This window comes from Aspergillus ruber, assembly GCF_000600275.1.
Source record: "Aspergillus ruber CBS 135680 unplaced genomic scaffold scaffold00002, whole genome shotgun sequence".
Classification (NCBI taxonomy): Eukaryota; Fungi; Ascomycota; class Eurotiomycetes; order Eurotiales; family Aspergillaceae; genus Aspergillus; species Aspergillus ruber.
In genome coordinates this window covers 1,329,574-1,355,715 of record NW_024467298.1, presented here as the reverse complement: position 1 = coordinate 1,355,715, position 26,142 = coordinate 1,329,574, and the positions used below count along the sequence as shown (strand labels likewise).

The following is a 26,142-nucleotide window of genomic DNA, read 5'->3' as shown; positions in this document are numbered from 1 at the left end:
AAAAAAAAAAAAAAAAAAAAAAAAAAAAAAAAAAACCCTGTGCAACACCCAAAAGACAGGCCCAGGAAACGCCATCAAATGCCACGATAAGCGAGACGATAATGCGACAGCAATCAAAACAAGGCAACGATAAAATCATGTTTTTGTCTTCTTGGATGCCCCCTCTCCAGATGGTCCACTATCTGGAGTTTTACGCTTTCTGTCTTGTTCGTCTTCGCGAGCAAAGCCCGGACCAGTCTGGGCAGCAGGAGTCGGGAACGTCAGAGGACTTGGTAGCATGTTGGTATCTGGACCTGATCGACCAAAACCCCATTCGGGGAAGAAGCTGGATGGCGACGGTAGAAGGGCATCGGAAACAAAGCGACTAGGTAGGGCGGAAATAGGAGTCTCGATATTATTATTACTTGCGTATGTGGTGCTGTTCTGCGTCGCGGTCCCAGGCGGCGGTGGCCTTGCAAATGGATTTGGAGGCCCTTGTGCCCCAGCACTGAGAATAGCACCGGCTGAAGGCGACGGCGGGGGTAAAACAACACCAGAATGATTTGTCTCTGTGTTTGCTTTGGCAGGTGTTAGAGCTTTACCAGCTGAGTCGCGGGAAGATGAATCTGCCGTAGCGGTGTCCCGATCGGAATTTTCGCTTGGAATTTGCACCTTGAGCTGGGGTCGTTTCGACTGCACACTGTTTGTCCGCGTCGGTGGCTTGATGTCACTGGAAATAGATGAGATTGACTGGGTCCGTGATTCCTCTGTCACAACTCTCGGTGGAGGGGGTGGAGGAATCACAGGAGTCGTAGACTCGTTATTTGCATCCTCTTTTATCAACTCCGATTTCACATGAGTATCTGGGCGCGGCGGCTCGTTTGGTGGGCCTACCCCAAAATGGCGAGCAAGCACTGATCCGCGATCATCAATTGGCGTAAAGATACTGCGAGATTTGGACGAAAGCGAGCGTTGGTGTGTCGGGGGTGAGGGGTCCTCTTCTGGCTTCACTTGATCGGCAGCAGATGCATCAGGAAGTGACACCGTACGAGGCGGAGCAGGTTGCGGTTGCGGTGGTTCTGGCGCAAAAGCAGGCGGCATTGAACTCCTCCCCTGATCATGTATGTATGCGTGCGCAACCTGCGGCACTGGCGGATGAGAAAGCGTCATTGGAGGAGGCGGTTGCGCAAATGGGTGTGTATGGGGAGGGGCCATAGGATGTTGTGGTATTGACTGGGATGGCATCGTATGCGTTGGCATGGGTTGCGGCGTCAAGGATTGATGCGGAGGCTGCGGAGGAGGCGTTTGGTGGTGAGTCACGGGCGGAGGATGACCGAAATGTGGAAATGGACTGGGACGGTGAGGATGTGAGAGATTTGGGTGCGCGCTGGGATTGTACATCGCGTTGGGCATATATGAGAAACCATTTTGCGACACGGGCGGTGGTGCAGGGGGTGGTGTCGCATGCTGATGAGGCGCGAGATTGGAGCTGACTCGTCGGATATGATTCCTTGATGATGGGCGCGAGACTATCTGAGGCTGTGGGGTACCATGGCGAGGGGCAAATGGCATACCATTCGAAATCGGAGGAGAAGCAGACGGCGCATGATTTACATGCTGGAAACCGGGATGACTGGGAATGTGAGGTGGGGCCATGGGAGGAGGGCCCTGATGAGTTTGTTGTGTTTGCTGAACCTCGTCAGGTGCGGGCGTGGTCTCGTCTTCTTCGTCATCGTCATCGCGTTTACCTGCAAAATCTTCCGGTCCTTTGTGTTCGTGGGGAGGCCCAAACTGCAATAGAAGCGTGGTCAGCACATAACGTACATGGTGTAACTGCGACCAGAGAACAAACGCACATATTGATAACGGCCTAGAGTCTCACGCATATCACATGATGAAAACTCATACAGCTTCTTGTTGTGGCCGAAGATGATGACCGCGACATCGACGGAACAGAGTACGGCGAGTTCGTGCGCTTTCTTGAAAAGGCCGCCTTTCCGTTTCAGAAAGGTACTAGATGGAGAATATCAGCGTATGTCCCAGTCAGGGGAATGCATGAGACGTACACTGAGCGGTTGCGATCATCCTTGATCGCCTTAATCTCAATCTTTCTCCGACCCATGGAGAATGAGGCTGAATGAACCAGGGGGGATACTCGGAATTAGGCGTCGACCAAGCGGGGATGCAGCACAAATGCAGTTCCACTGATCTGGCAGGTTTTGATTGGGGATGGTAAGTTCCGAAGAGACCGTCGGCGCGTAGTTGAGAAGGACAGTAGTGTTATGAGACGACAAGGACAAGGGGGCGGGGGAGGTAAGGCGCCGATAAGGAATTTTAATTTTTTTTTTTTTTTTTTTTTTAAGGCGATTTGACGGGTGTGAAAAAGTCTGGCACGAGACAAAGAGCAAAAAACGATAAGATCCCCCAAAAGAAAGTTAATCCTGGATGGGGAAACACAGAATGAAAAGCGAGCGAGAGAAAACCAACGGTTTGGGCGATGCGCGGGAGTGTCGATTAGACGGTTCTAAAGATAGAAAGAAAACAGGACGAGAGAAATGGAAGATTAGGATCGAGTGAGGTGGAAAAGGGAAGTCTACTGCCGCCATTGCCGCTCGCTTACATTACTAACTATTAATAACCAGCCAGTCATATGCGAGTTCACACGCGATCCGACCCATCCGATATCACATCTGACATTTTATAGTAAGATTCTGTATACATTATCCCTGGCGTTAAGTTCAATTCAAAATATGACCGACATCTTCACTTTTATTTCGAAATGTTCTTGGGAATCACGGCGTAAGCATGCCATCTCTCTCTAAACCCCACAAAAGCCAATCGGTCAACAACCAAGACCAAGTCCATATATGTCTACCAATTGGTACATAACTCCTATGCAACGTTGGATTGAGGCCAGGAGCGTCGCCAGCTACTCTGGCTGTGATGGCACCTTTAGGGTACCAATCAGGCTATCTCGCAACAGCCAAAGGCTCCTGGTCGTCCTATCTAATGACGATGTCGTCTAGATGACAGTCCAACGTACTTCTCTTGCTCATATGCCTTTCTATATAAACCAAATTCTTCAGCATTTATTAGTTGATCAAGCCTGTCAAGTCTCTTGCTAAGAATTCCCTATCCGAATATCTTCTTGTTTTTGACTATGTCTCAGGCATCATCTCAGCAACCACTGCCGGGTTCCTAGCAGGGACCAACTCTTAACAGCCTCCTCCGCTCTAACCACTTTTCTGAGTCTCAAGTATTTGAAAGGTCCTGGGGAAGCTCGACCGGGAATCACGTCCGGGACGTTTTCGCCTGGCCCAACCCTATTCCATCCTATGTGTTCACCGACCACCACTTCCTGACGACATTTGGAGAGTCTATGCCTCCGACATTCCCTACAGATATCGATTACGCCTCAAGGCAGCGCAACAAGTGTCTTAAAATTGAGCAAGTCGCAGCTGGTAAATTGGGTGACTGATTGCCTTTGACCATCGGTTTCCAAACTAATCCACAAGGACCCTGGAAGTGAAGACGACCAATCAGGTATCTACAAAAGAACGCCATAGGTATTCAGCGTGCTTGTCTGTCATAGCTTTAGGGCTCGATATGGATGATAAAATTGATTAAATGATAATAATATCATCTAGCGTGTTTCGCTTAAAAGCCTGAATTCGTCAAACGTCACTGCTTGCTTTTCCTTCGTGTACGGAGCTGGGGGATACAGGAAAGTGACTACCTTGTTTCAAGTCGAACCAGCTAAAACGACCAATCGGGGTATTTGGAATGGCAGAGTGCTTGCTTCAGATGGAGCTCCCGACTTACAAAGGAAAGCGTGGGTTGCAACAGCGCAAGCTCGAGGGTGTGTGAAATCCCTATTATTAAAAAAAAAATTCTATTCGATTTTATTTTTGGATATTTGACTCTTGGCTCCATGGAATTTGACACACGCCAGGTCACTCTTCGATGGCAAAACTTTAGTCTGCATACAATTCTTCCACACAAACTACATAAACCAATTGGCCGGCCCACCTTAAAAGAAGTACTGGTGATCGAACGTAAGCCAAACGGCGATGAGGTCATACGCGATGGAAACCCAGAGACCGCATACAATGTGTAATGCGCTGTGTTCCATATTGTCTGTAGCGGGCTGGATAAGCAGGAACCGGCCTGGATGAACCAGGGACCAACAGGCCAACAGGAGGGGGACTGAGACGACCGTAGACAAAGTATCATGCCCTTTTAATTATTGTATTCTTTTTTTTTTTTTTTTTAACTCTTTTAAAGACTTCATGTACTGAGAGGCTGTTAGTAAATTCAAAATTTGTCGTCTGTCAGTTCATGAATCTTGAAGGAACACGATGGGTTAAGATGGTATAGGGCTCTTTCTTCCCTTATAAAACCTAACGCAAAAGTTTCGAGCATCTTCATCAAGCAGAAGCAATATTGTAAGACGAGAAAATGTAAGGCCTGGTCAAAAGGTGTTCTAACAGAATGCTGATGATCGAAGCCGATCCCCACCAGAAGCCCGAGGTCTCTAGATTGTATCCAATCCACTGAGCGAAGCCTTAATCCATATGTGTTCATACATCCTGTGGCTTCTTATAGGTGTATTCTTTAATGTCAATGATCCTCACTTGCAGAGTAGTAGAATTGTAGGTGATATTCTGAAAATCAGAGTCAGGGTGCACAAGCCCTGCGGCCATGCACCTCCCCGTAGCACACATAGCCCGTATAAGATGTATGAATTTGGCCTTCTCATCGTCCTGGGACGGGCATTCAAAGGTCCTCTGACCGCAGTTCTCCATAAGTAGTCCCCGCTTACCACGCAGGCTTATAGTCCCGTAGCATTTGGAAATATGCTTCCCTTGGAGACGTCTGAATAATTCATATACAACTAGTTCGACCTGAGGTATATATGCAGGGCGGTCTTCATCCGGATTTTCATTTTGTGCCGGCTTGAAGACATAGCAGTCGCCGTTCACAAACAGGACATAGTAGACATCTCGTTCGACAATGAATTGTTTGAATGTTGATCGAGTGTGCTTGAAGGTGTTTTGTGTTTGGCCTTTTAAATGACTAGAGAGGAAGCGAGAAAAATCCAACCTCAGGTCTTTTTTTATCACAAAAAGGACATGTGGTGCCAACACAACGAACGGAACCTCCGTTGTTTGATGGTGTTCTTGTGCGTCCAACCAGGCGTGGCGCTGTCTTTTTGATTACTAGAAACCCTGGTTGATCTCGTCCAATTGGCTAGCATTTTCAATCTGAGCGTTTTTCCCAAGTCCGGCTTGTAAAAATCAGGGACAGCGTCGAACCTGTACAGCCCCAGTAGAACGTGGTACTACTTTGTAGTAGTACTGTATATAAAGTACTTTTGCAGAGTAAGTTACTCTACGCTGTTCAACGAGTCGGGTGGAGTGTGATTTTCGTGATTACTATTCGGGTTTAGCGCGGTTAGCGCGTGTGACCCATCACGGACCGATTTGGATGTATCTCGTTTGAAGGCGGATGAAGCGATTTCGATGAGATGCGGCCAGATCGATACAATAATAGTGATGCATCATAGCAGAGAAGGACCGAGAAGAATAACACTGAATACTGAAGGCTAACTGCAAGTTCCCATCGTGCATACAGTGTGGTTGTCCATCCCGACTCCGTATACTCCGTATATTCCGTACTAAGATATCCAATTTTGATAAGATTGAAATAATAATGATGCCAGCATTCAACGGATCATAATGATCTTGTCAATTCAAGTCAATTGGCACTAAATCGGGTCTTGAACCATGGCCCGGTTTAGGGTGTTTGTCTACTAGGTATTATTACCCCTGAAACGGGCAACTGGCGCTCTTCTCTTTCTTTCTTCCTTTCCTCCTCAACCTCTTCCATCGTCCTCTTTCTCTTCTATTATCTGTTCACTTCTATTGATCATTATATGCCTTCTTTATATCAGGGCTCTCTCACCACTAAAGACTACCCATTTTAATACCAACCGCTATACCCCGCGTCGGACCGTTGCTGTGATTTTTTTTCTTTTCGGCGCCCTCGAGGCCTTGCAGGTGATCCTCGTGGGACACCAGGGTGTCTCTTTTGTTTTTTTATTTCATGTTTTATTTTTTTTAACCTCTATTCTTCTATTGCCTATTTTGTGTGTGCATCTTTATTACAGTCAATATCACTGCCCTGGAAAGACCACCTCGTCGCACGGTTCACTGTTGAATCCATCCACGCCCATACCTTTAACAGCCATAATAAATAATTTTTGTTCGGTTCAATTTTCTCCTTGTCCTACCAAAAGATACCGACCCCTCCCTGTCTCCTGCGAAAGAATGCCGTTTTTCACTCGTGTCTTTCGGGGCAAAGAGTCCGGTGCTGCAAAGAAGACCGCCAAAACCCCCGTGCCCGAAGATATCACCACGCCCGCAAAACCCATCTGGACAGACGCATGGCAGCGCACAGAAATTGCTCCTGAGGAGGTGCAGGAGCTTCTACGAGGATGCACGCACGAATTGAAGGCACGAGGTATGTTGATGGTTTGACATCAGAGTGATCCCCCTCCCCCTTTTCTCCTAGAGTTATCTGCATGACATGTGCATTCCTCGGATACGCTGATCACTAACGGTCTCCCTTGCCTGACAGCTCTCGACACCCCGTTCCTGTTATTGCCCTACCGTCCCAGCTCCGATGCCACTACCGCTCGTTCATTTATTCGCAATTACTTCAATAATTCTCAGGCTCGAGGCTCGCCCATCAGTGGTGATGATTTGGCACAGGAGCTTCGGCTCACGGACCCTATGGTCCTCTGCAGCGTGTTGAAATGGTGCTGGAGCAGGCTCCCTGGCGGAGTTGTTACCTGGGAAGCATACGAATTGTTCAAGGTTGGCGAACAAGGTATACCTCCATCTACAGGTACGGCATTTGCGAGGAGCTACGCTGATACATTCGTCTCTAGATTCACAACTTGCCCGAGATGCTTTTTCCACGTTCATCCCTATTAGCATCGATTCGGATGCACGAAGCAAGATCATCTTCGATTTCTTTGACCTCTTGACTGCCATCGCAGCGCACGGCAAGTCCAATGGATTGGGTGGGCGAAAGCTGTCGAGATATGCTGGGTGGTGGGCTTTCGAGCATACGGACACGGGCAATGGTTTTGAAGCTGCCTACAAGAACTGGGCTTGGTATGTCTCCCCCAAAATTTTGATCTCGAAGATAGATACTAAACCTCGTGTTCAGTGCTGCAGACGCCACGAGCCATCTGTTTTTTGCCTATCTCCGCTCGATCTCCCCTGATTTGCCGCGTGGTATGGGCGGGATTGCAACACTGCCAATTGCTCTCCAGTCGCTGGTTCAGGCGACTGAGTACCCGCCTGAGACACCCACGCTGCTTCAGGTGACGACCACCAAAGTTGTCATGATCGTGGATACCGTCTCCCCTACCCCCTTTGCCCTCCTGCGACGTGCGAAAAACTTTGAGTATCGGGATAGCGATCGCCACCTGCAGGAGTTCTCTGGATTCGAAGACCCCATTCGGGCCCTCACAGACGAGTGTTTTCGCGTGCTGAAATGCATCGCCTCGACCAACCAGGCTGAAATCACGAAAGAGAAGACCTCCCCCAACCAGGACGAGTCGTGGTCTCGCTTTGAAGACATCGGATTCGGAAACACTCTGGAGTCGGATCTCGAAGACAACACGGTCCGGCACGAGTTTGGCAATGGCCTGAAATTTGCTCCCCAGTCCGGCGGAGGAGACCTAGGTCGGCCAACGACCCCTTCATGGGCTGATTTCATGTCATCTGGTTTCTCGGGAGATGAAAACATCCTCAAGTCCCCTGTGGCACCTTTGCTCCTGCCTCCAGATAAGGTCCTGCCGCCGCTCTCGACGGGGCGAGGGATGAGTTCCCAGTCCCACAGACGGACGTTGGAGTCGGAGCCCGACCTTGGACCGGGCGAGCTGGCCAGTATCGCCAATCTGGAACTGGATGATTCATTCTGGTGGGTTTGGATCAGCAGCTTGGCAGGCGAGGAACCTGCCACCCGCAAGGCCGTCTTTGGTCGCTGTGCGTTGATCGAGACGGTCATCCACGGAGCCAAGTGGCTCGTTCTCGAGGAACAAGTCAGGGGCGCCGCTCCGGAGCCTGATGTGGGTGCGTACATCGTGGAGAAAAAACGGTTCTTCGGACTATCGACGCGCATGGGCAAACTTGGCCGTCGCAGGTCTTCGGCCAAAAAGGTGACTCCAGCTGGGGAGCCATACAAGCAGACTGATAACTCAGCTCCCCAAAGCAAGACCAGTATTGGCCCTGACCAGCACGCCCGGATCCAGGTCGCCGCGGCTGCTTTGCAGAAGAAACATCGCGATCAGACACAGGAGGGAAACGCCAACACGACCAAGGTCGACAGCGCCGATGCAGCCAGATCGACCAAGACAAACTCCGTTATGACTCTACAGCCTTCTATCATGAACGAGGCCTCTCATGCCATGAAGTGGGCCAAGAACTACGATAAGCATACGGATAAGAATGCCTTCCGCACTGCCTATCTGGGCGACAACAATGCTGGTAAGGGAGCATCAGCGAATACTCTCAATCATCAGACGGTGGACGAACCCAGCACACCAGTGTCGCTGGCTCCTAGCCAAATTCCTGAACCCATTCCCGAAGAAGACCCCACTCCGGCGCCAAGCTCGCCTGCTGCCCCAGCTTCCATCAAGAGCAATGCGGTCGCTGCTGACCAACCTGACGCCAGCCGGCCAGGCAGTATCGCCAGCGCTGCAGTGGAGCGGTCTGGCTCTGAATCGCAACCCAAGGCATCCATGGATTCCACGGATGATCATAGTAGGAAGCTGCTGAAGAAGAAGCCTGTCGCCTCAGGCTTCAAGAGCATGTTCGCAAAGAAGAGGAATGAAACCGAGACGAAGCCCCCAATGAAACCAACCGGTGCAGAGACTTCTGCCGTTGCTGCGGCGCGTGCAGCTCTGGAAAGCAAAGCCAAGGAATCCCAGGCATCTGCCAATCGCCCAGTGCCTAACGGGCCCTCTGTTTTGAAGAAGAAGCCCGTTCCTGGCACAACACCAGCAGCGCCAGAAAAGCCAGCGACGCCGGAGGTTGTGGAGATCACGGAAACCGAGCGCGAGTCCACCCCCAAGGCTCAGAGTCCTGTGCAGAATGGCTCTCCGGAGTCTAAGCCGGAGCCGGAGCAGCAGGATATTATTTCCCGGGTGAACACGAAGGAGCAGGTTGCTGCGGACCAGGAGTTTTCCCGATTCGATCAGGGCCCTTTGATGGAGCAACCCGCCTTTGTCCCAGAATCCCCCGTGTCGCCCGTCGAGAGCATTCCGGAGAGGGAGTCTGTTTCGCCCGAGATAAACGAGACAGAGGAGCCCCGGGAGACTCGGCAAGAAACCACCCCCAAGGGCACAGCAAATGTCAATCAGTTTAATCCCGAAATCAAAGACCGGTGGGCGCAGATTCGCGAGAATGCGGCGAGACGAGCTACTGAAGACGATGGTGATACCAGTGAAGAGGAGAGTAAGTTGCGCACACCATTGAAACTCTGTTTGAATGTTGCTGACTGTAGCCAGACTATCAACACCGTGCTGCTCGAATCAAAGCACGAGTTGCCGAGTTGACCAGAAATATGGAAGCTGCACGTTAGCTTCCCGTTCCTTAACATTTACTTTCTCTCTGATATCCATTTCTTCGATTCTACCTTGCTTGATGTTGTACAGATACGCGCCGTGCCATCTACGAAAGCGCTATCTTGTCTTTATTTGATTTCTTGTTTACTTCGAGTGACAACGAGATATCCTGTGGCGAGTCACACATACACTGTGTGAGGACTCCCGATATACGCCGTGATGCACTTTATTTAATTTTCTTGTTTGATTGATTCCCCTTCTGTTGTTTGATTTAATTGATACATTGTGGTTATTTTATGCGTTTAGCTAACAAGATTTCTTTTTTTTTTTTTTTTTCCTTTTAACCTTATTGATTATCTATACTCTCTGTCAACTCCGTAATAAGTAATACCAGTAATATTCATGTCAGATCAAGTCACCATCACTCCAATCTCAGAACCCCAAGAACCTCCCTCGCAACCCCCGCCGCACTCGCCGGATTCTGTCCCGTAACCACAAACGCTCCTCCCATCCCAGCCCCCGTATCCACACTCCTTGACACAACCACCTTCTTCCCCCATGCCTTTTCAGCCTTCAAATACCCTCCCTTACGTCCACCAGCAGCTGTCACCCGCTCAAGCTCCGTCTGCAACTCAAACGGCAACACATCATGCATGCCTATGATTTCCTCCTCTTCATTCGAGAAGCCGGTTACCGTACTGCCAGATAACAGGGGAAGACCAGAGGGCGCGGTAGCATTAAGCAGCGCAGCGGTGCCGTGGCATACCGCCGCGATAACCTTTGGATCGGGACTGGATGTAGAGGCGAGTGATTGCAGTATAGCAAGATTAGACGGGTGCGTAGGCAAATCATACATCGCTTCTCATATCGTCCATTAGCACACGAAGCAATCATCATAACTCTGGGATATGCGCAATCCAAACACAAGGACAGGGGAAGACGCACGCCCATGGCCCCCCACGTACAATACACCCACAAACTCCCCCTCCGTAACGCTACGTACGACCTCCCGTAACGGAGTCGTTCTCGTCCAAAGACCACGATTCTGCTCTAGAAACTCTCGCGCCACGGGATCGTTCTCTAGGATTTGTGCGCTGGCAGAGGAGGGATCTAGGGGTGCTTCGCCCCCTTGGGGGGAGGATATTGTTAAGTTTAGGTGGGGGGAGAGGATCGTGTAGGGGTGAGCTAGTTCGGACTTTTGTTTTGTTTGTGATGTTAGTCTGGGTTGGTTGTTTAGGCCGGGTATAGTGTAGACGGTGGATAGGGGAGGTGAGGGAGAGGTACCAAGTACCAGCCAGTTATTGCGCGATTGGTTGGGATCATGTCCTGGGAGGTTAGGACGATGAGGAATTTTGGTTTGGACATTTTTCTTTTTTCTGGTTTCTTTGGGTCGGTTATAGGAGTGTTGTCTAGTTAGATGGAAAGTAGTAGTGTGTATGGGATCCCCGGAGACTGACGTAAGAATTATATTATTAGAGCTAGTAATATACAGAGTACTATCGTATACCCATAACTTGCAGTACTCATCGGGTATCAACAGATCATGGATGAATAACATGCATCGTGACGAACAGAAGAAAACTAACCCGGGAGAGGGAAAGTGCACTACCTCGCATATCTCATCCTTCTCGTGGCTTCAGAAGCTACCAATGCACTCAGGGCACCGATAAACAAACACACCGAGATAGCATTTGGCGAGTTTTTATCCAGATTCATCCACATTGCTTCCTGCGAGTTGTCGTCGCGCTTGGCGTTTGCTGGTTCCAGGACGCTAAAGACGATCCAACTAATGAATGTGCCGACGAATTGGGGGAGGGTTGTGTAGACGTTTAGCACGCCAAGGTAGATTCCGGCGAGTTCACCGGTGGACGGGACGCTGGAGGTTACATCTTCATCTTCAGAATCACTGTCCACACCATGGTGGTGGTTTAAACGGAGAACGTCCATTTCTGTGTCTGTGTTTGGGTCTGCATAGTTGCCTGTGCGGATGCTGGAGGAGGTGATCATTTGGACACCAGAATAGCGCGCGGTTAAGGAAGGGTCCATGGCGAGTTTGTTGATCTCCACGCCCATAAATGCAAATGGTGCCCAGGAGGTCACAGCCCATGGGACACCACACACTGCGACCAACGCTGTTGCAAAGGCGCGGGAACGCGCAAACGGCGCCATGATCATTGTTACCGCAAATACAAAATGCGACATCCACCACGTCGTCTGGAGGTCGGGTCGGATTGCCGTGATCTTCGTGAGCAACGCTGCGACTCCTGGTGGTGGGCGCGGAGTAAATCTCGATCGTTTGTGATCGGGCGATTGGACACAGAACGGCAAAATGACAGATCCGACAAATGTGATTGACGAGAATACAACCAACGACAAACTGCCAATGCGACCGACTTCGCCAAGAATGTCGTCTGATTGAGTCGTTCCTTTAGGTACCTCATACCGGAAGTAGGTTTCGCCAACCCAAGTAGTACTGTAGAAGAGGAACGGGAACCAGCCAATCCAAGCCCAAAATTGGGCCCAGCAGATAGCTTGAATGCGGGGTGGTAGCTCCATGGTGGTCTTGAGTAGTTGAGAGATCACCTGCATGGCGCCTGCTTCACCATCACCATCCCTGTAATGGGTCAGCTGCATCCATGAATCATGCTTGACATGAAGTCTTACCTTGCTGTGATCAATATTCTCTCCTTCACCGAATAGGACGTGACCAGGACAGACGCGATCAGAAAGAGCGCCGCGATGACCGTCATCTGCTTGAATTGCGTATCACCCAGAAAAGAGCCGAGTATTCTGACCGTGTCGATTGAGCCGACACCATAGCCAACAAGTTGTCCAATGGCTGACATTCTGCCCGCTTCACGTTGTTAGCTTATTCCTTACGTCTGTAAAGAAGGACGTACCCCATGCTGATCCGGATTGCTGTAACGGAATTGGTAATGTGTCGACAATCAAACTGCGACAGCATGCTTGTACTGCGCGGTGTCAGAACGTTCTAAACTAGAAATAGGATTGAGGACCTACCGATATTGATCGCAAAATCGACTGCGTAGATACTCAGAACCGCAAGAGCAATCGTGGCGCTCTGGGACTGCTAACCGTCAGTCCTACCCAGATAACAAAAGTTCAGCCAGGCATACCTTCTCCGGATCCTTGACGAACGCGTTGACAATCTCCGACGTCCATCCCAGCAACAGCAAACATGCAGCGACAATTAACGAACCCACAATCATGAATGGCCTGCGTCTCCCAAATTTCGATCGAGATCGGTCCGCAATAACGCCAATCAGAGGTTGAATGACCAAACCCGAGAGAGGACCAGCAATCCACACAAGCGACGTTCGGGACTTGGTGAGACCAAGCTGAAGGAGGTACGGGGTACAGTCTATCCCGCAAAATCACCAATTAGAGAAGAGGGTTCTGAGGAAGCTTGGAATGGGCAACGTACACGTCATCTCAATACTCCAGGTAAATCTGTCGCAATGGAGTCAGCCTTGCCTCATCAACACACCAGCATTCCGTCTAAAGACGGCCAAAGACCAGAATACGCACTGTAAACCCAGCAGACTAAATGTCAACAGAGCCATGCGCGCGGACTCATTCCGTCCCTTAATTGACGGCGTGCCCACCCATCTTGCAGCCTGTGGCATTTTGCTTTCCTAAGTGCCGGCATGCACCTGCTATAACCCTTTTTCAACACTGTATATCACTCGATTCCGCAATATAGTGGTGGTCTCGTGCGCAATTTATGACGAGGGGTCTTCTCCAAATTTTGCGGAGGTTTCAGGGTCCTAGGATGTGGAGATCCGATATTGGTCGATCTGAGAGCGGTGCTCAACAACGAACAACGACGAAGGGGAATTGTATTCGTAATCTCGAAGAATTGAGTATCGTGAGAGAAGGAAAAAGGGTCAATCGAAAGGGTGCAAGCGTCAGCAGACAGACGAAACCGCCATGCAAAACACAGCCGCGGCCGAGAATAATCCACGTGCGTCGCAAGGCACAGATCTGCGGGAGATTTGACGCAGTGACTTGATTGTTTCAACAGTTTCAATAGGTGTCGCGGGAGGGAAACAGTCGGACAGGGAAGAAAGAAGGGAGAGAAGAACAGGAGGACACGAAGGACGCTCTGTAGAACAATCGAGGGGATAGAAAAAAGATGAGCCGAGACACAACACCACAAGCACTGCGGGCCCCCGGGCCGTCATTCGATGCTGTTAATTTCGTGCCCTGCAGCAATCCGACCCGCCGTGGAAGGTGATTGACAGGGTGCTGCCATGTGGCTGACATTCAAGTACGTACATCTTACACTTCAATTCATACAATTCTCTACAATAGATCAGACATTGGTATATAATTGCATTCGGAATTGACCTGGTTATGTCAGCAAATCCGACTTGCCGATTGGCCGTGCTAAAATAGCCGTCGTCTTTCCGAAAGGAATATTTATGCCTCAGGCCACAATCTATTTATGGAATAATTCTGGTGTTCATAACTTCCGTGTTCGTTTCTAAAAACTGGCTTATAAAACAAGAAACAGAGATATCATTGCCCGGCCGTCCACCCTCGAAAAGAACTGTCCTTCATTGTCGTCATATCGACCCAGATTCCGTCATCATGCCATAAAGAAAAAACGTGTAATCGACATTACTTTTTCATTTTTCATTAATTGTCGCGCCTCCTCTACAGCCGGTTAGGAGCAGAGGTCATGGGCCACTGGTACCCAGCAGCGTCGCTGAACTTGTATCCGAACGATGCGGTGAAGTCGTCGAGAACAGCGGGGCCACGAGAGCCTAAAAAAATTTGTCAGTTCAGTGTTCAGTCAAATCCAAGGACGAAAGCCGAACATACCGTAGGGGTATTCCATGGGGATGATCTCCTTGTTATCATCGAGGTAGTGAAGGAGAGGAGTAAAGATTCTCCAGCTAGCATCTAGTTCGTCGTCACGGACAAAGTTCGAGTGGTCACCCTTGAGGGCGTCGAGAATCAGCGACTCGTAAGCCTCGGGGATCTTAAGATCGGAGAAGCGGCGGCGATAGGTGAGGTCAAGCTCGGTGACAACAGTCTGCATGGAAAGACCGGGCAGCTTGGAGTTCATCTTGGTGTAGATCGACTCGTTGGGCTGCACACGGATCACCAGCTCGTTACGAGGAATGTCCTTGAAGATGCCGGAAGTCACGTCACGGAACTGGATACGGATCTCGGTCTTCTGCTCGTTGAGGGCTAAAAGCCAGTTAGATATAGTCATATCAGAGACAAAGCTATTAACTTACCCTTTCCGGCCTTCATGATGAAGGGAACACCATCCCACCGCTCGTTCTTAATGTAGGCGGCCATGGCGCAGAAGGTAGGGCAACGAGACTCCTTGGGGACGGTGTCGTCCTCCTTGTAGGCGGGCTTGCTGCCGTCGAGCGACTTGCCGTACTGACCGATGATGACGTTCTTGGGCTCAATAGCGTCCATCGCACGCAGGACACGGACCTTCTCGTCACGAATGTCCTCGGCGGAGAAAGAGATAGGACGCTCCATAGCGAGCAAGGTCAACACCTGCAGAAGGTCTTGTCTAGAGTCAGTGCTGTTCTATTATTGATCGATAGGCTGGCGCATCAAACATACGGTTCTGCATGACATCACGGATGATACCGAATTCATCGAAGTAACCACCACGGCCCTCAGTGCCGAATGGCTCCTTGAATGTGATCTATTGACGAATTAGCGCATGCACACTTGGCTTGCGGCACTCATTGCAAACATACCTGAACGTTGTCGATGTGGTGACGGTTCCAGGTGGCGTTGAAGAACTCGTTGCCAAAGCGCATGATGAGGATGTTCTTGACCATCTCCTTACCCAGGTAGTGGTCGATACGGAAGATCTCCTCTTCCTTCCAGTTGGGCTCGAGGGCCTTTTGGAGGTCGCGTGAGCTCTGTAGGTCCTTACCGAACGGCTTCTCGACCTATTGGAAACGAATCATGAGTAACCGTGTCCACTTTATCCTAGCGAAGGGGATAGAGGCAAAGCGACGTACGATGATACGGGCGAGACCGTTCTTGGGGTAGCAGTTGCGCTTCAATTGGTCGGAGACGGTGATGAAAACACTGGGGGGCAGAGCCATGTAGAAGACTCTGTGCTGCTCCTTCTGGCCCTTCTCGACTTCATCGAGGTGGTTGTTGAGGTTGACGAAAGAGTCGTCCTGATCATATTGACCGGAAACGTAGGTGCAGAGCTTGCAGAAGCTGTCGAGCTGCTCTTCAATTTCCTTGGTTGGGACCTTGATGTAGGATCGCACACGCTTAAGGTATTCCTCCTGGTCCATCTTTGTCCGGGCATATCCAACGATCTTGATATCCTTGGGAAGGAATTTGTTGCGGTACTGCGAATGGGTTAATGGCTGTCATGTCGGTTTCCTTTGGGTATCTCAATCACATACAAGACCAAAGAGAGCAGGGAACTGTGTATATGGTTAGTGATCTTCAATCTGATTGTCTCTCATGCGGGGATGAGGGGTAGGGGATGAACATACAGTCTTCTTCTTCGCCAGATCACCCGAGGCACCTAGGACGACAATAACGGTGTTGTCCTTGAGCTCAATTGTGCTGATGTTGGCAATCCACTGGTTAGCCATGATGCGCGATTGAATGGACGAAGTGGTTGTGGTTCAACAGCGGGGCAGACGACGAGGAAATTTGACGGAATATCGAGACGCAGCAGCAAGAAAACAATAATAGAAAGAAAAGAAAAAATTCAACAAGAACCCCAAAGCAACATGAAAGCAGCGACAACGTTCATGATTGAATGTCCTCGAGGAATCGCACTCGAATCCCAAATTCCTGGCGATAGGAAGGAAGGTGCACCGCGGGCAGTGATGTCAGAGAGCAGAAGGAAAGAAAAACTCACCCAGCATTCTGGCGCTCGTCAGACCGTGTGATTGTGCTGGCCATTTTGGTATGTATATCGACAATGGAAGAAAAAAAACGACAGAGAATGGGATAACAGATAGAGAAGAAATCAGGAGAGGAAATGAAGAAGAGAGGTTGAGCGTCTCCCACCAGTTCCGGCGGAGCAGGTGTACTTTTTAACGCCGAACAGCAGGGGTGGGGCCGCTTACGGAGGTCTCTTTACTGTCTCCTACAAGTATATCATTTTCTATTCATCTAATTCTATGAGAATGTTGTAAAAGATACCCAAAAGTAGATGCTCACTGTTTTATCTTTTCTCAATTCTAACCCCAGAATACATAAATTTCGATTCAATATTGTCAATGCTGACACTGTCATACTGATTTCAAAAGGTTCCAGCGGAGACTCCACCGGACCAGAAGTGACGCTATCTCTATACGTACTGAGAATGTCCAGTATTGACCTGTCCTCCTATGTACGGAGTATCTGTATCTGTATTCTGTAAGTGTTTGCTGACACCGCGCATATTCAGCCATTGCCGCTTCTAGGTTATTGCAGGGATTATTCGGACGAGAAAAAGTATCATGCTAACTGTACCCCGTAGCAAAAGTAAATGTAGAAGTATTGTCCGTACCCTGCAAGTACAGAGCAGAGTCAGTATCGGAGGACAACACTCCCTCCTATGCGGAACACACGGCTTCACTAATAATACACCACTCTACATGACAGAATTGCATACAGATACATACTTACGTACCCTGATACACGGAGATCTCCCCGCTCTCATAAGACACTCCCTTTTGTATATAAAGACGGACTCGCCAGCTCCGGAGACTTTCTTCTCCCCTCCGTTCTACGGCCTCTGCTCTCGTGCCGATAACCCCTCCGAAACCCAGAGTAGGCAATGGAGGTGGACGGGCATTTGTCATCGGCCCCAACGACACCATACGGATTCTATTTTCCCGTGGACACTCAGCATTCGGGCCTGGGTCGATCGGAATCAACTGATTGCTCTGTACTTCGTACCGGAGGACCCTATGGCGGGCATGCCGCCGATAAGACGTTTGCCCTACTCTTCCGTACTCTATCCCATACCGTTTCCCTAAACCGTCCGCCTTACAAATCTGTCATCAACGATACATACCGTACGGATAATCATATAGTGGGGCAACAGAAAAAAAGAAGAAGAAAACGGGCTTCCCAATCAAGGCTGTCGGTCTGAAAGTCCATTTGCCGCCGGTGCCAGGTCGGTCGACTGTCCTCCGCCGCCCCCTCTGATTTGCCGGAGGGAAATCACGTGATGAAGCCTTAGGTGTACATTCTAGATACGTCATTCCGCCATCACTTGGACTCTGCAGTAACGCTCGGATCGAAACGAAGAATCTTTCCCCCCTTTCTCGTAATGAGCAGAACCTGTTTCTCCAACTTGTACTGGTACCATGTACACTATTGCAAGAAGTTACCACCCCATGCAGTGGATGAAGTCATCCAGCATTCCTGACTTGGCGCCAGGGAAGGATTCATGGAATTAACCGGCAGATTCTGAGTGCACTCTGTGCAGCGATGCAGTTATCCCAACTCGGTAGCTGGAAGCATTTTGGTTGTCCCGAACAGAGCAATCGTACTTTGTCCGATCAAAGACCAGGGATCCTGGTATCGTCCGCAGCGGTACATGTTCCAAGTACTACTATGAACAAAGACTTAACCATGATGCCCTGCTTCATGAGAGGGGTTGTCATTTGGGCTGTCTTATCCATTGGCCGTGTTCTTGTTCAGTGTACAGCATTTCGGAATGATTTAAGATCTCCCCGACAACTGGCAATCCTTTGTCCGCAGATCACTATGGTTGAGGGGCCAAACCGACACTTGTTGATACTCACGGCTAAATGCAGGAAAAGTTGGCAATCCAGCCATTGCGGCTAATTCATGACCGGCATGCTTATTCTAAACTAGCAGAAGTACCGCTAAGGACAGCTACCTGCATAGTCATGCTCATTGCAGAGTGCGCTGTATTTTGTTTTCAAATCTTCAAGGATTTGGTACCTACCCCAGGGGTTATTCGTTGTGTCTGTACATACTCCGTAGAAACCTTAAAAGCCATCTGCACAGCGGGAACAATTCCGAACATCAATCCGATAAGCTTCGATATCAGGGCGGGGAAATCAACGATAACGATAAGACCTGAGGAATTAATCCGTAAAAGGATAATCAAATTATCCGCCGCTAACCACAAGCGGAATAGCCTGTAATCCATCACGGGACCTCAACTAGCCCTTACTGATCCGCTCGCTAAGCAACCCGTTTGGGGTTAGGGCGAGCCGCGCCCGAACACACCCTCGCAAATTGAACATTGTGCGGTCGTACCTCAATACTCCGAATCAGAAGCGAGACGACAACCACGACAACCCGGACGACTTTTTGCGGGTCATTTCTGCCTCTCTTTTTCTCCCTTGTTGCCCGCTGTTGCTCAGAGAAAAGCCGTCAAAATGCCTTCGGAACACGGTCACAGACGTGAGTGAGATCCTGATATTTGATTTGGATATGTCGGTTATGGCGCGGTCGGAGAACCTGGGAACTATGGAGGAACATTTGGGAATTTGAAAAGCGCGTGATGGGAACTAGAATATTGTCAGAATGTGCTAACTCGTTTTTCTTTCTCGATCGCAGTTTACGTTAAGTAAGTTATTCCTAATTGTTTTCACGTCGCTCGATGTCGCGCACAAACGGTGGATATCATACGGGTTGGAGTCATTTGGGAGGAAACGAGGACATCGAAACGAAACTACGGGAACAACGATTAACGCGATTCTCTCACCAGGGGTCGTCACCTGAGCTACCAGCGCTCGAAGCACCAGGTCAACCCTAACACAAGTCTGATCAAGATCGACGGTGTTGACAACACTGACGCCGCCAAGTGAGTACCGCGGAGGACTCTTTCGAAGGGGACATATGGCTAAACGATGGATAGCTTCTACTTGGGCAAGAAGGTTGCTTTTGTCTACCGGGCAAAGCGTGAGGTCCGGGGTTCCAACATCCGGGTGGTCTGGGGCAAGGTTACTCGGTCGCACGGTATGTCTGGCGCCATAACTGGCAGAAGGGAAGGATGTAAAGGGCAGAACTAACAATGTACAGGTAACTCCGGTGTTGTCCGCGCTCAGTTCCGCCACAACCTCCCTCCCCAGTCGTTCGGTGCCTCCGTCCGCGTCATGCTCTACCCCTCCAACATCTAAACAAATTCTACGGTTTTATGTATCAGTGGGCACTCCGAGAAACTTCGCGCAGACAGACGGGCCAAGGAGTCGAACGGTACGAATTCCGACCAAAATGTTGAGGCGATGGAGTTTGGCGGGTTGATATCTACTATTACTACGTTCGTGGGAGAGGCAGGGCCAACAAAGCCTAACGAATAAAAGAAAAAGCAAACTTCTTTTCTTCTTTTTTCTGAACTTGATTGATCCCCCTGACCCTTTCATTTATGGTGTTTTTTATAATGTCAGCAATGTCAGCTCGAGAAGGGCTTGTTTGGACGGACTCTATTGGGTTTGTCTGACAAACATGGCTTCCTCCCCATGTGTATTTGACGATCTACAACCAATCCATCCATCAACTGTCCAAATTTTGCTATGAAGTATGACCTGATAAGCACCGCCTGCGCCATTCAAAAACATCTCGGCCACATTCTCAAAGCGATCCCGCATGACCTGCGCTTGAGGCTACCATTATGCATTCTGCTTTCCGTCATTCAGCCCATATCTTATTCACCGAATTTTCCCAGAGCCCATGAGTATGAAATACGTATTGGTTGTAGAACGGGCGCTCAATCGTGGCGACAGTAGCACAACTCGAACTCACTATTCGCGTAAGCCGGTACCTCTGGCATTCTACGTAGCCGTCATGCGCCCACTCAGCGTCTGTCGCTAAGCGATACCCCAGACCAATCCCATTCTCCACTTCTCTGGGGAACGAACGGACGTCCAGTAGGGTCAGATACTGGCCAGGCCCATTATTATATTGGACGGATAAACAAGCAGAGTGTGGGAAATACGTGGTAGTTTCGTAAATATGTATTGTTAATAACACTCGTTATTCTGTCCTGGTAATTGTTCAGTGTTTGTTGTGCAAATGCTCTGGCCCTATATATATATATTGAACCGGCCGACAACTGAAACCACTTCCCTCACAATGTACCTCCACTTCTCAGTTTGGACATTATTGCTACCTGTAGATGATAGGCGGGGGTGTCCGAAAAAAGTATACCTGATGGTATATAAAGGTGATATAATAGGAAGGAATCAAAGGATTGAATTAGACGAGGAGCTAGAATACAGGAGGGCAGTATGGCCGTGTTTACAGACCATCTCATAAAGACTCTATCTAGAACGTTCCCTGTAATGCATGATGGGCAAGGGTTGAATGTGAGGAGAGAACGATTATAGCCTTAGCATATAAACGATTATATGTTGATACTACTTTACTGTTATCATCATCTTTCTTTATATAATAGGTATATCAGAAAGCGATCTACATCCCATCGGATAGCTAAAGACGACATATCCGCAATGCAGAAAAGCAACCAATTCGACACAGATCAGGGCATATCAGAACATGGCGTCATGATTCCGCTAGCAAATTCCCCTAATAGGTCAACGACGCTGCATATACGCGTATGGAATGGCGTCTATAACTAATTATGTAACCTGAAATTACTGCCTCGCCTTACTACAACTATTTTCTGCACAGTGGATAATAGTTTTGCTATAGGTGAGGCTCGAGTTGTCGGCCAATTGGCCTATCGGCCAGCAGGTTTTAATACACGCGCTACATCCTCGAGTACTCCTTCTCCTGACGGCGTCGCTTAACGAAACGCAATTGGATAAAACCACCTGGAATTATACAAGGCAGCTTAACCAGTTTCTCAGAATACAACACTAACTCCGAATGTCTGGTATCAGTCTATGAAACCTATACGAAGGACTAGGTCCTCGGAACAAACAACCCTGTGCCATGCATCATCCTCGACCACAAGACTTTACAGAAGTCTATCTTGGCGCATAGGGGACAATGCAGATCCGACCTACATGCGTGTCACTGGTATCCGCCAGAAGCTTTGCGGGTTTGCATCAGATCGAGGAAATCGAAGCAGAAGGAACTGAAAGGGGCTCTTTTAGGGATAATTTCCGTAATGGACAACAGCGGTTTGGAAATCGAGCCTTTATTGCGATTGCAACACAATGTAGCAGATGCGTGGACATAATGTCATCACGTTCTACCAGTCAACTATATCCAAACGGTTTCTGAGGATGACGGGGAAGATGGCGTTGCTCATGTCGACTGTTCTCTTTTCTTGGTATTCCTCTCCCCCCGTGTCCCACTCCGTGCTTGACCGGGCTAATAAGTGCACAGGGAGTCCTAACCAGCCCATTTGGAGCCCTAAGCGTCGAGAAAGCCGGTCGACGCAAACTCCTCATCCTCTCCTTTGCGGGTATGGGCATCTACATGGCTGTAATATGTGGCTGTATCTCGCAGACTAACAGCCACATCGCCGTGCACGCAGCTATGGCATTCATGATTCTTTACGTTTTTTTCTTGGACTCACATACTTGTACCGCTCAGAGATCGCTCCACACGCGTCCCCACGCAAACCACGGGGATGTTGACGGTATCGTCGTGGACGTTTAACTTTTTGGTGACAGAGATGATGAATGGACTTAGCTCGTTGGGGTGTATGCGGCTATAGATTTGCGGTTGTTGGTCATAGTGCATCCGCTACCTCTCTTTTTCCTCAAGAGTATGGGAAGTGTTGACTGCTTAGTAGCGTGTTTTCCCTCCTGAGATGAGACCATTGACACAACCTACATATATTCCGTGTGGTTCGAAAGGTACAAAGACAGCAAGGTATTGTGTACTGGGACCACGGGCGAAGTTGGCAGAGGATCAGCTACCGCCAAGCATAAGCTGGATTGAGTTCTGACTCTGGATTAATTAAATGCTGACCCACAGTATGGAGTAGATCTTTTTATTGATATGGTTGATCTGATATAAAGTATGAAGTTGGCGTATGTGAATTTAGACACTGTACTTGCAGACTTACTACTACTATATACGGAATAAGTCCCCGACACCACCATCAGTACCTTCGAGAATCGATCGATGCAACAATGGCTTGTACCTGACTGCATAAATTTATGCAGGCGTATGCAAAGTACTTCGGCACTTTGCAATCCACACTTTTGTACAGCTCAACGCCAATTCTCCTATGTATCAGCCAGTCTTCAAGAGAATACAACAGTCTACCCTAATTTACTCTATTAGGTACTCTAATGTGGTCTGCTCTACCTATCTCCTTCTATAAAGCACTCCGTACTTTTGTACGCAGTGCTTTATAGAAGTGACCAGTGAATGCCGGGATTAGTCAGCTCTTTGACGCGACCCACGGATCGGCCGGGGCCCCCGGACCAATAAGAGTATATTATGGCTGTGGCTATGTGGTCAGCCAATCAAAGCTGAGACTGTGATACACATGGATGTATTTTTAGATAATTTTTTTTCTCGTTCCAGCATTTGTATACAGAGATGAAGAAAGAATTGTGTTGCCATGATAGAATAGAATATAACACTATAGATGGAGTAGTATATGGAATAGGATATCAATAGCACAATTAGAGAGATAAGTGAATATGACCAATATCTGATCAACATCGCGGGCTGTTAGGAAATGCGCTGTTCTTGATGAACCGCCCCTCATTGCGTGGCACATGGCGTCAACTGGACGAACGCCGATACAGTTCAATTTTTATTCATCCGATATCTGCCTCGAGTCTCGTCTCTGTTTTATTCATTTATTCCCCCGTCTTTCTCTTGCATTGTGTACACTGTACAGTCTCTCGTTATCGACTACTTACTACTACCTGCATAGTACAGTATCCCGTCTACTGTCGATCGCTGCAGGATCATCATACTCGAATGCTTTTGCGGTGACAGTCACTTTCTCTCAGCTCGTCACACTGGCATCCACTCGCTATCATTACTCCATACTGGCCTTTATAGCATTAACTTCGCCGTAACTAAGACCTCCGACTAGTTCATCCTGATTCCCCAACGGCCGAACACGCTATCGGACACTAAGACCAACAGGGCGTTTACCGAAACAACAACAAATAAATAAGGGTCCCCTAAGAACTGCTAAAATGCCTAAACACAATCGCGGTTTCAGTTTCGGGAGCAAATCTTCCAAGTCGCATCGCTCCAGCAGTTCTGCCAACAGAGTCGCTCTTGCGGAAAGTGCTGAAGAAAAGCAGAGGCGGAATTTGCAGACCAAGGCTGATCCAACGCTGGCTATGAGTGAATTGCAGCCAAGTACGCTTTTCTTCAACACAACCACACTATCTTTTCAGTCGCTAATAAGTTCTTCAGTGGCGGTCGCGCTTGAAAAGTCGAATCTGGGAAATTTGCGCGATATGGCGCACAAGGATCAGTATGGGAATATCATCGGTATGCTTCTTTTCTTTTTCTTTTTTTTTTCGTTTGTCTGCTTAGCGACTCATCTAACTTTCTAACTCTACAGTCGACCCTGACCACTCCAATCCCACTCGTCCTCGTCTCGAACGTCCTCTGGATACTATTCGATCCTTTGAAATCGCCATCGATGGAACCTACGCCAGCAACAATGCCAACGCCAACGCCAGTCGACCCACCTCGTTTGTGAGAACTGGTAAGTACATTGCCATGCCTCATGACAGCCTGACCAGTCGCTAACAAATACAGCCGATGAACCATCACCAGGTGATGTCAGCCGTCGCACGAGTTACTTCGGAGCCAACGCGCACCCCTCCCGTCGTAGCAGCTACAATGGCCACAACCAACCCAACAACTACTACCCCTACCACCAAAACACCCACCCCCATCGTCCGCGCCATCCCCGCATGACCTCCAACCAGGCCTACGGCACCCCGCGCAACGCCTACGCACAGAATGGTCACCAAAACAGCTACCAGAACGGCTATCAGAACGGCTATCAGAACGGGTCGTACGATAACATCACCCCGTCGGGCTCAGGATCCGGATCAGGAAGCCACTCTGAGCCGTACAATGGCACCGACCCCAGCTCTGTAAACAGTTCTATCGACCAGCTCCAGCAGCAACAACAACAACAACAACAAGGCAAAGGGCATGACCAGCCAATCGGACAACCAATGGTACCGCCTGCCCCGCGACACGTATTTGGGTCAGCACCAATGCCAGATCCCAGCGCCGGTGGACCAGTTGGTGGTCAGCAAGCTGCGGCGATGGGTAACCGGCGGCATCTGCGCAAGGCGACGAATGATTCCGAAGCCAGTGTCGGTAGCAGTAAGCGCAAGAGCTGGTTTAAGCGGAAATTCAGCAAGTCTTGATCTGATTGTATTGCTACTATCATTCTTGTTTATGTTTAATACTTCGCGGATGTAATATCTTTTTCTGTCACGGTTATGGGTATGGTCTGGTATGCTCAGGATGGGCGCGGGACATATGGCTGTTTTTATCATTTATTGTTATGCTTACGAGGTTACGATCGATACACGGATATTTTAGTTCTGTTCTACTGTTAATAGCACCGAATACTATATGTCAGGAGTTTTGCTCGTCATCACGCATACTCGTAATCGTTAACTTTGGATAAACAAAGTCTACTTCCCAAACCCAAACAAATGTTTCACTTTATCCAGCAGCCCCATCCCAATCCGTTTCCTCTCCTCCTTCTTCTCCTCTTTCTCTTTCGCGTGTTCTTTGTCCAGGTACACGTTTCCTTGGCCGCCGCGCTAGTCGCCATTAAAACCAACAGCCCTATTCAAAGGGGTTAAGGGAGAGGAACATACCCCAACATGAAAATCTCCCTCACCGGATGTCGGTACAATCGCGGGTTCGGGGACGACAACGGCATCGTGCGGAACGTTGGACGTTGGGTGGACGTGTTGGGAGTTGATGTTTCCTGCTCCGCCGCGCTATTGATTCCGGTATCGTTAGTGGGAATGCGCAGGATATGCATATAGAATGTAGAAAGGATAGCGCAATCTGGATACAGAGAGTAAGGACAGGGACGTACACCAGCCGAATAAGCACCATCGCCTTGATCACCATATGGTCCTTCGCGGACGATAGCGGCGTCAACGTATCTTCCCCCTCCAGTTAGCTATACAGTCCATAAGATGTATCAGGGAAGGATGAGTACGGCGTTGGATCCGGTGCTATATTTCCTTTTCCTGCTCATCGTTAATCCTCCTTGCATGTGGCATTGGGAGCGGCAACACTACCTCCTCGACCATGCGAGACAATCGGCTCATTCCTCTCGTTATGAGGCCGTGAGTCGAGGGATGGGATGTGGGCGTGGGTTTTTACGTTGTCGCGTTCGCCCATTCTTATCGCTGTGTATAGTAGTACTGGAGTATAGGTCTGATAAGATGTTGCTCGTTTCTGTGCTCGGTTGCACTGTATATAAGTATATAGGAAATGCAGCAAACTCGAATATATACAACTCCAAGTGAGAAACCTCTACACACAGGAATGCGACAGCGATAAGTATTTATACGAGCTGCAATCACGAGGATACCAGGGGTATGACGTTGACCCCGGAACTGATAAGATAGGGATCTGAT

At 49.1% G+C, this 26,142-nt stretch overlaps 10 protein-coding genes across 10 annotated transcripts; 4 read left to right on the top strand and 6 right to left on the bottom strand.

Moving 5' to 3' along the window:
- Positions 1–34: 34 nt before the first annotated feature.
- rlmA (SRF-type transcription factor RlmA) lies at positions 35–2,553 on the bottom strand. The gene is made up of 3 exons (XM_040780855.1): positions 2,046–2,553; positions 1,836–1,992; positions 35–1,770 (listed from the first exon to the last, which is right to left on the bottom strand). The coding sequence occupies exons 1-3, from the start codon at positions 2,099–2,101 to the stop codon at positions 136–138; spliced, it is 1,848 nt and encodes a 615-aa protein (XP_040642955.1). The 5' UTR covers positions 2,102–2,553; the 3' UTR covers positions 35–135.
- A 3,406-nt stretch (positions 2,554–5,959) lies between these two features.
- On the top strand, positions 5,960–9,838 carry EURHEDRAFT_133828 (uncharacterized protein). The gene is made up of 5 exons (XM_040777747.1): positions 5,960–6,501; positions 6,619–6,870; positions 6,932–7,160; positions 7,216–9,509; positions 9,563–9,838. The coding sequence occupies exons 1-5, from the start codon at positions 6,309–6,311 to the stop codon at positions 9,634–9,636; spliced, it is 3,042 nt and encodes a 1,013-aa protein (XP_040642954.1). The 5' UTR covers positions 5,960–6,308; the 3' UTR covers positions 9,637–9,838.
- A 202-nt stretch (positions 9,839–10,040) lies between these two features.
- On the bottom strand, positions 10,041–10,984 carry EURHEDRAFT_446592 (ThiJ/PfpI family protein; the record flags this gene model as incomplete). The annotated part of the gene is made up of 3 exons (XM_040783619.1): positions 10,041–10,477; positions 10,565–10,814; positions 10,904–10,984. 3 exons carry the CDS (start codon positions 10,982–10,984, stop codon positions 10,041–10,043), a joined length of 768 nt encoding a protein of 255 aa, XP_040642953.1.
- A 240-nt stretch (positions 10,985–11,224) lies between these two features.
- Positions 11,225–13,266, bottom strand: EURHEDRAFT_447094 (putative sucrose transporter; the record flags this gene model as incomplete). Its single annotated transcript, XM_040783648.1, has 7 exons — positions 11,225–12,233; positions 12,284–12,473; positions 12,520–12,591; positions 12,641–12,707; positions 12,757–13,001; positions 13,065–13,090; positions 13,169–13,266. The coding sequence occupies 7 exons, from the start codon at positions 13,264–13,266 to the stop codon at positions 11,225–11,227; spliced, it is 1,707 nt and encodes a 568-aa protein (XP_040642952.1).
- Positions 13,267–13,407: 141 nt separating this feature from the next.
- EURHEDRAFT_133815 (uncharacterized protein) lies at positions 13,408–13,925 on the bottom strand. Its single transcript, XM_040777746.1, has one exon. It carries the CDS (start codon positions 13,822–13,824, stop codon positions 13,549–13,551), a length of 276 nt encoding a protein of 91 aa, XP_040642951.1. The 5' UTR covers positions 13,825–13,925; the 3' UTR covers positions 13,408–13,548.
- A 96-nt stretch (positions 13,926–14,021) lies between these two features.
- Positions 14,022–16,591, bottom strand: EURHEDRAFT_408536 (glucose-6-phosphate dehydrogenase). Its single transcript, XM_040780854.1, has 9 exons — positions 16,512–16,591; positions 16,138–16,210; positions 16,045–16,065; positions 15,643–15,987; positions 15,373–15,570; positions 15,233–15,317; positions 14,890–15,174; positions 14,468–14,839; positions 14,022–14,409 (listed from the first exon to the last, which is right to left on the bottom strand). Exons 1-9 carry the CDS (start codon positions 16,553–16,555, stop codon positions 14,300–14,302), a joined length of 1,533 nt encoding a protein of 510 aa, XP_040642950.1. The 5' UTR covers positions 16,556–16,591; the 3' UTR covers positions 14,022–14,299.
- A 2,408-nt stretch (positions 16,592–18,999) lies between these two features.
- EURHEDRAFT_399537 (60S ribosomal protein eL33) lies at positions 19,000–19,743 on the top strand (the record flags this gene model as incomplete). The annotated part of the gene is made up of 5 exons (XM_040779933.1): positions 19,000–19,024; positions 19,181–19,190; positions 19,332–19,427; positions 19,482–19,582; positions 19,646–19,743. The coding sequence occupies 5 exons, from the start codon at positions 19,000–19,002 to the stop codon at positions 19,741–19,743; spliced, it is 330 nt and encodes a 109-aa protein (XP_040642949.1).
- Positions 19,744–21,622: 1,879 nt separating this feature from the next.
- On the top strand, positions 21,623–22,075 carry EURHEDRAFT_133544 (uncharacterized protein). The gene has a single exon (XM_040777745.1). It carries the CDS (start codon positions 21,754–21,756, stop codon positions 22,042–22,044), a length of 291 nt encoding a protein of 96 aa, XP_040642948.1. The 5' UTR covers positions 21,623–21,753; the 3' UTR covers positions 22,045–22,075.
- A 1,521-nt stretch (positions 22,076–23,596) lies between these two features.
- On the top strand, positions 23,597–25,299 carry EURHEDRAFT_133466 (uncharacterized protein). Its single transcript, XM_040777744.1, has 3 exons — positions 23,597–24,004; positions 24,078–24,224; positions 24,278–25,299. Exons 1-3 carry the CDS (start codon positions 23,701–23,703, stop codon positions 24,901–24,903), a joined length of 1,077 nt encoding a protein of 358 aa, XP_040642947.1. The 5' UTR covers positions 23,597–23,700; the 3' UTR covers positions 24,904–25,299.
- On the bottom strand, positions 25,127–26,028 carry EURHEDRAFT_408530 (DUF3602 domain-containing protein). The gene is made up of 5 exons (XM_040780853.1): positions 25,801–26,028; positions 25,719–25,749; positions 25,593–25,662; positions 25,366–25,491; positions 25,127–25,308 (listed from the first exon to the last, which is right to left on the bottom strand). Exons 1-5 carry the CDS (start codon positions 25,901–25,903, stop codon positions 25,177–25,179), a joined length of 462 nt encoding a protein of 153 aa, XP_040642946.1. The 5' UTR covers positions 25,904–26,028; the 3' UTR covers positions 25,127–25,176.
- Positions 26,029–26,142: the final 114 nt, after the last annotated feature.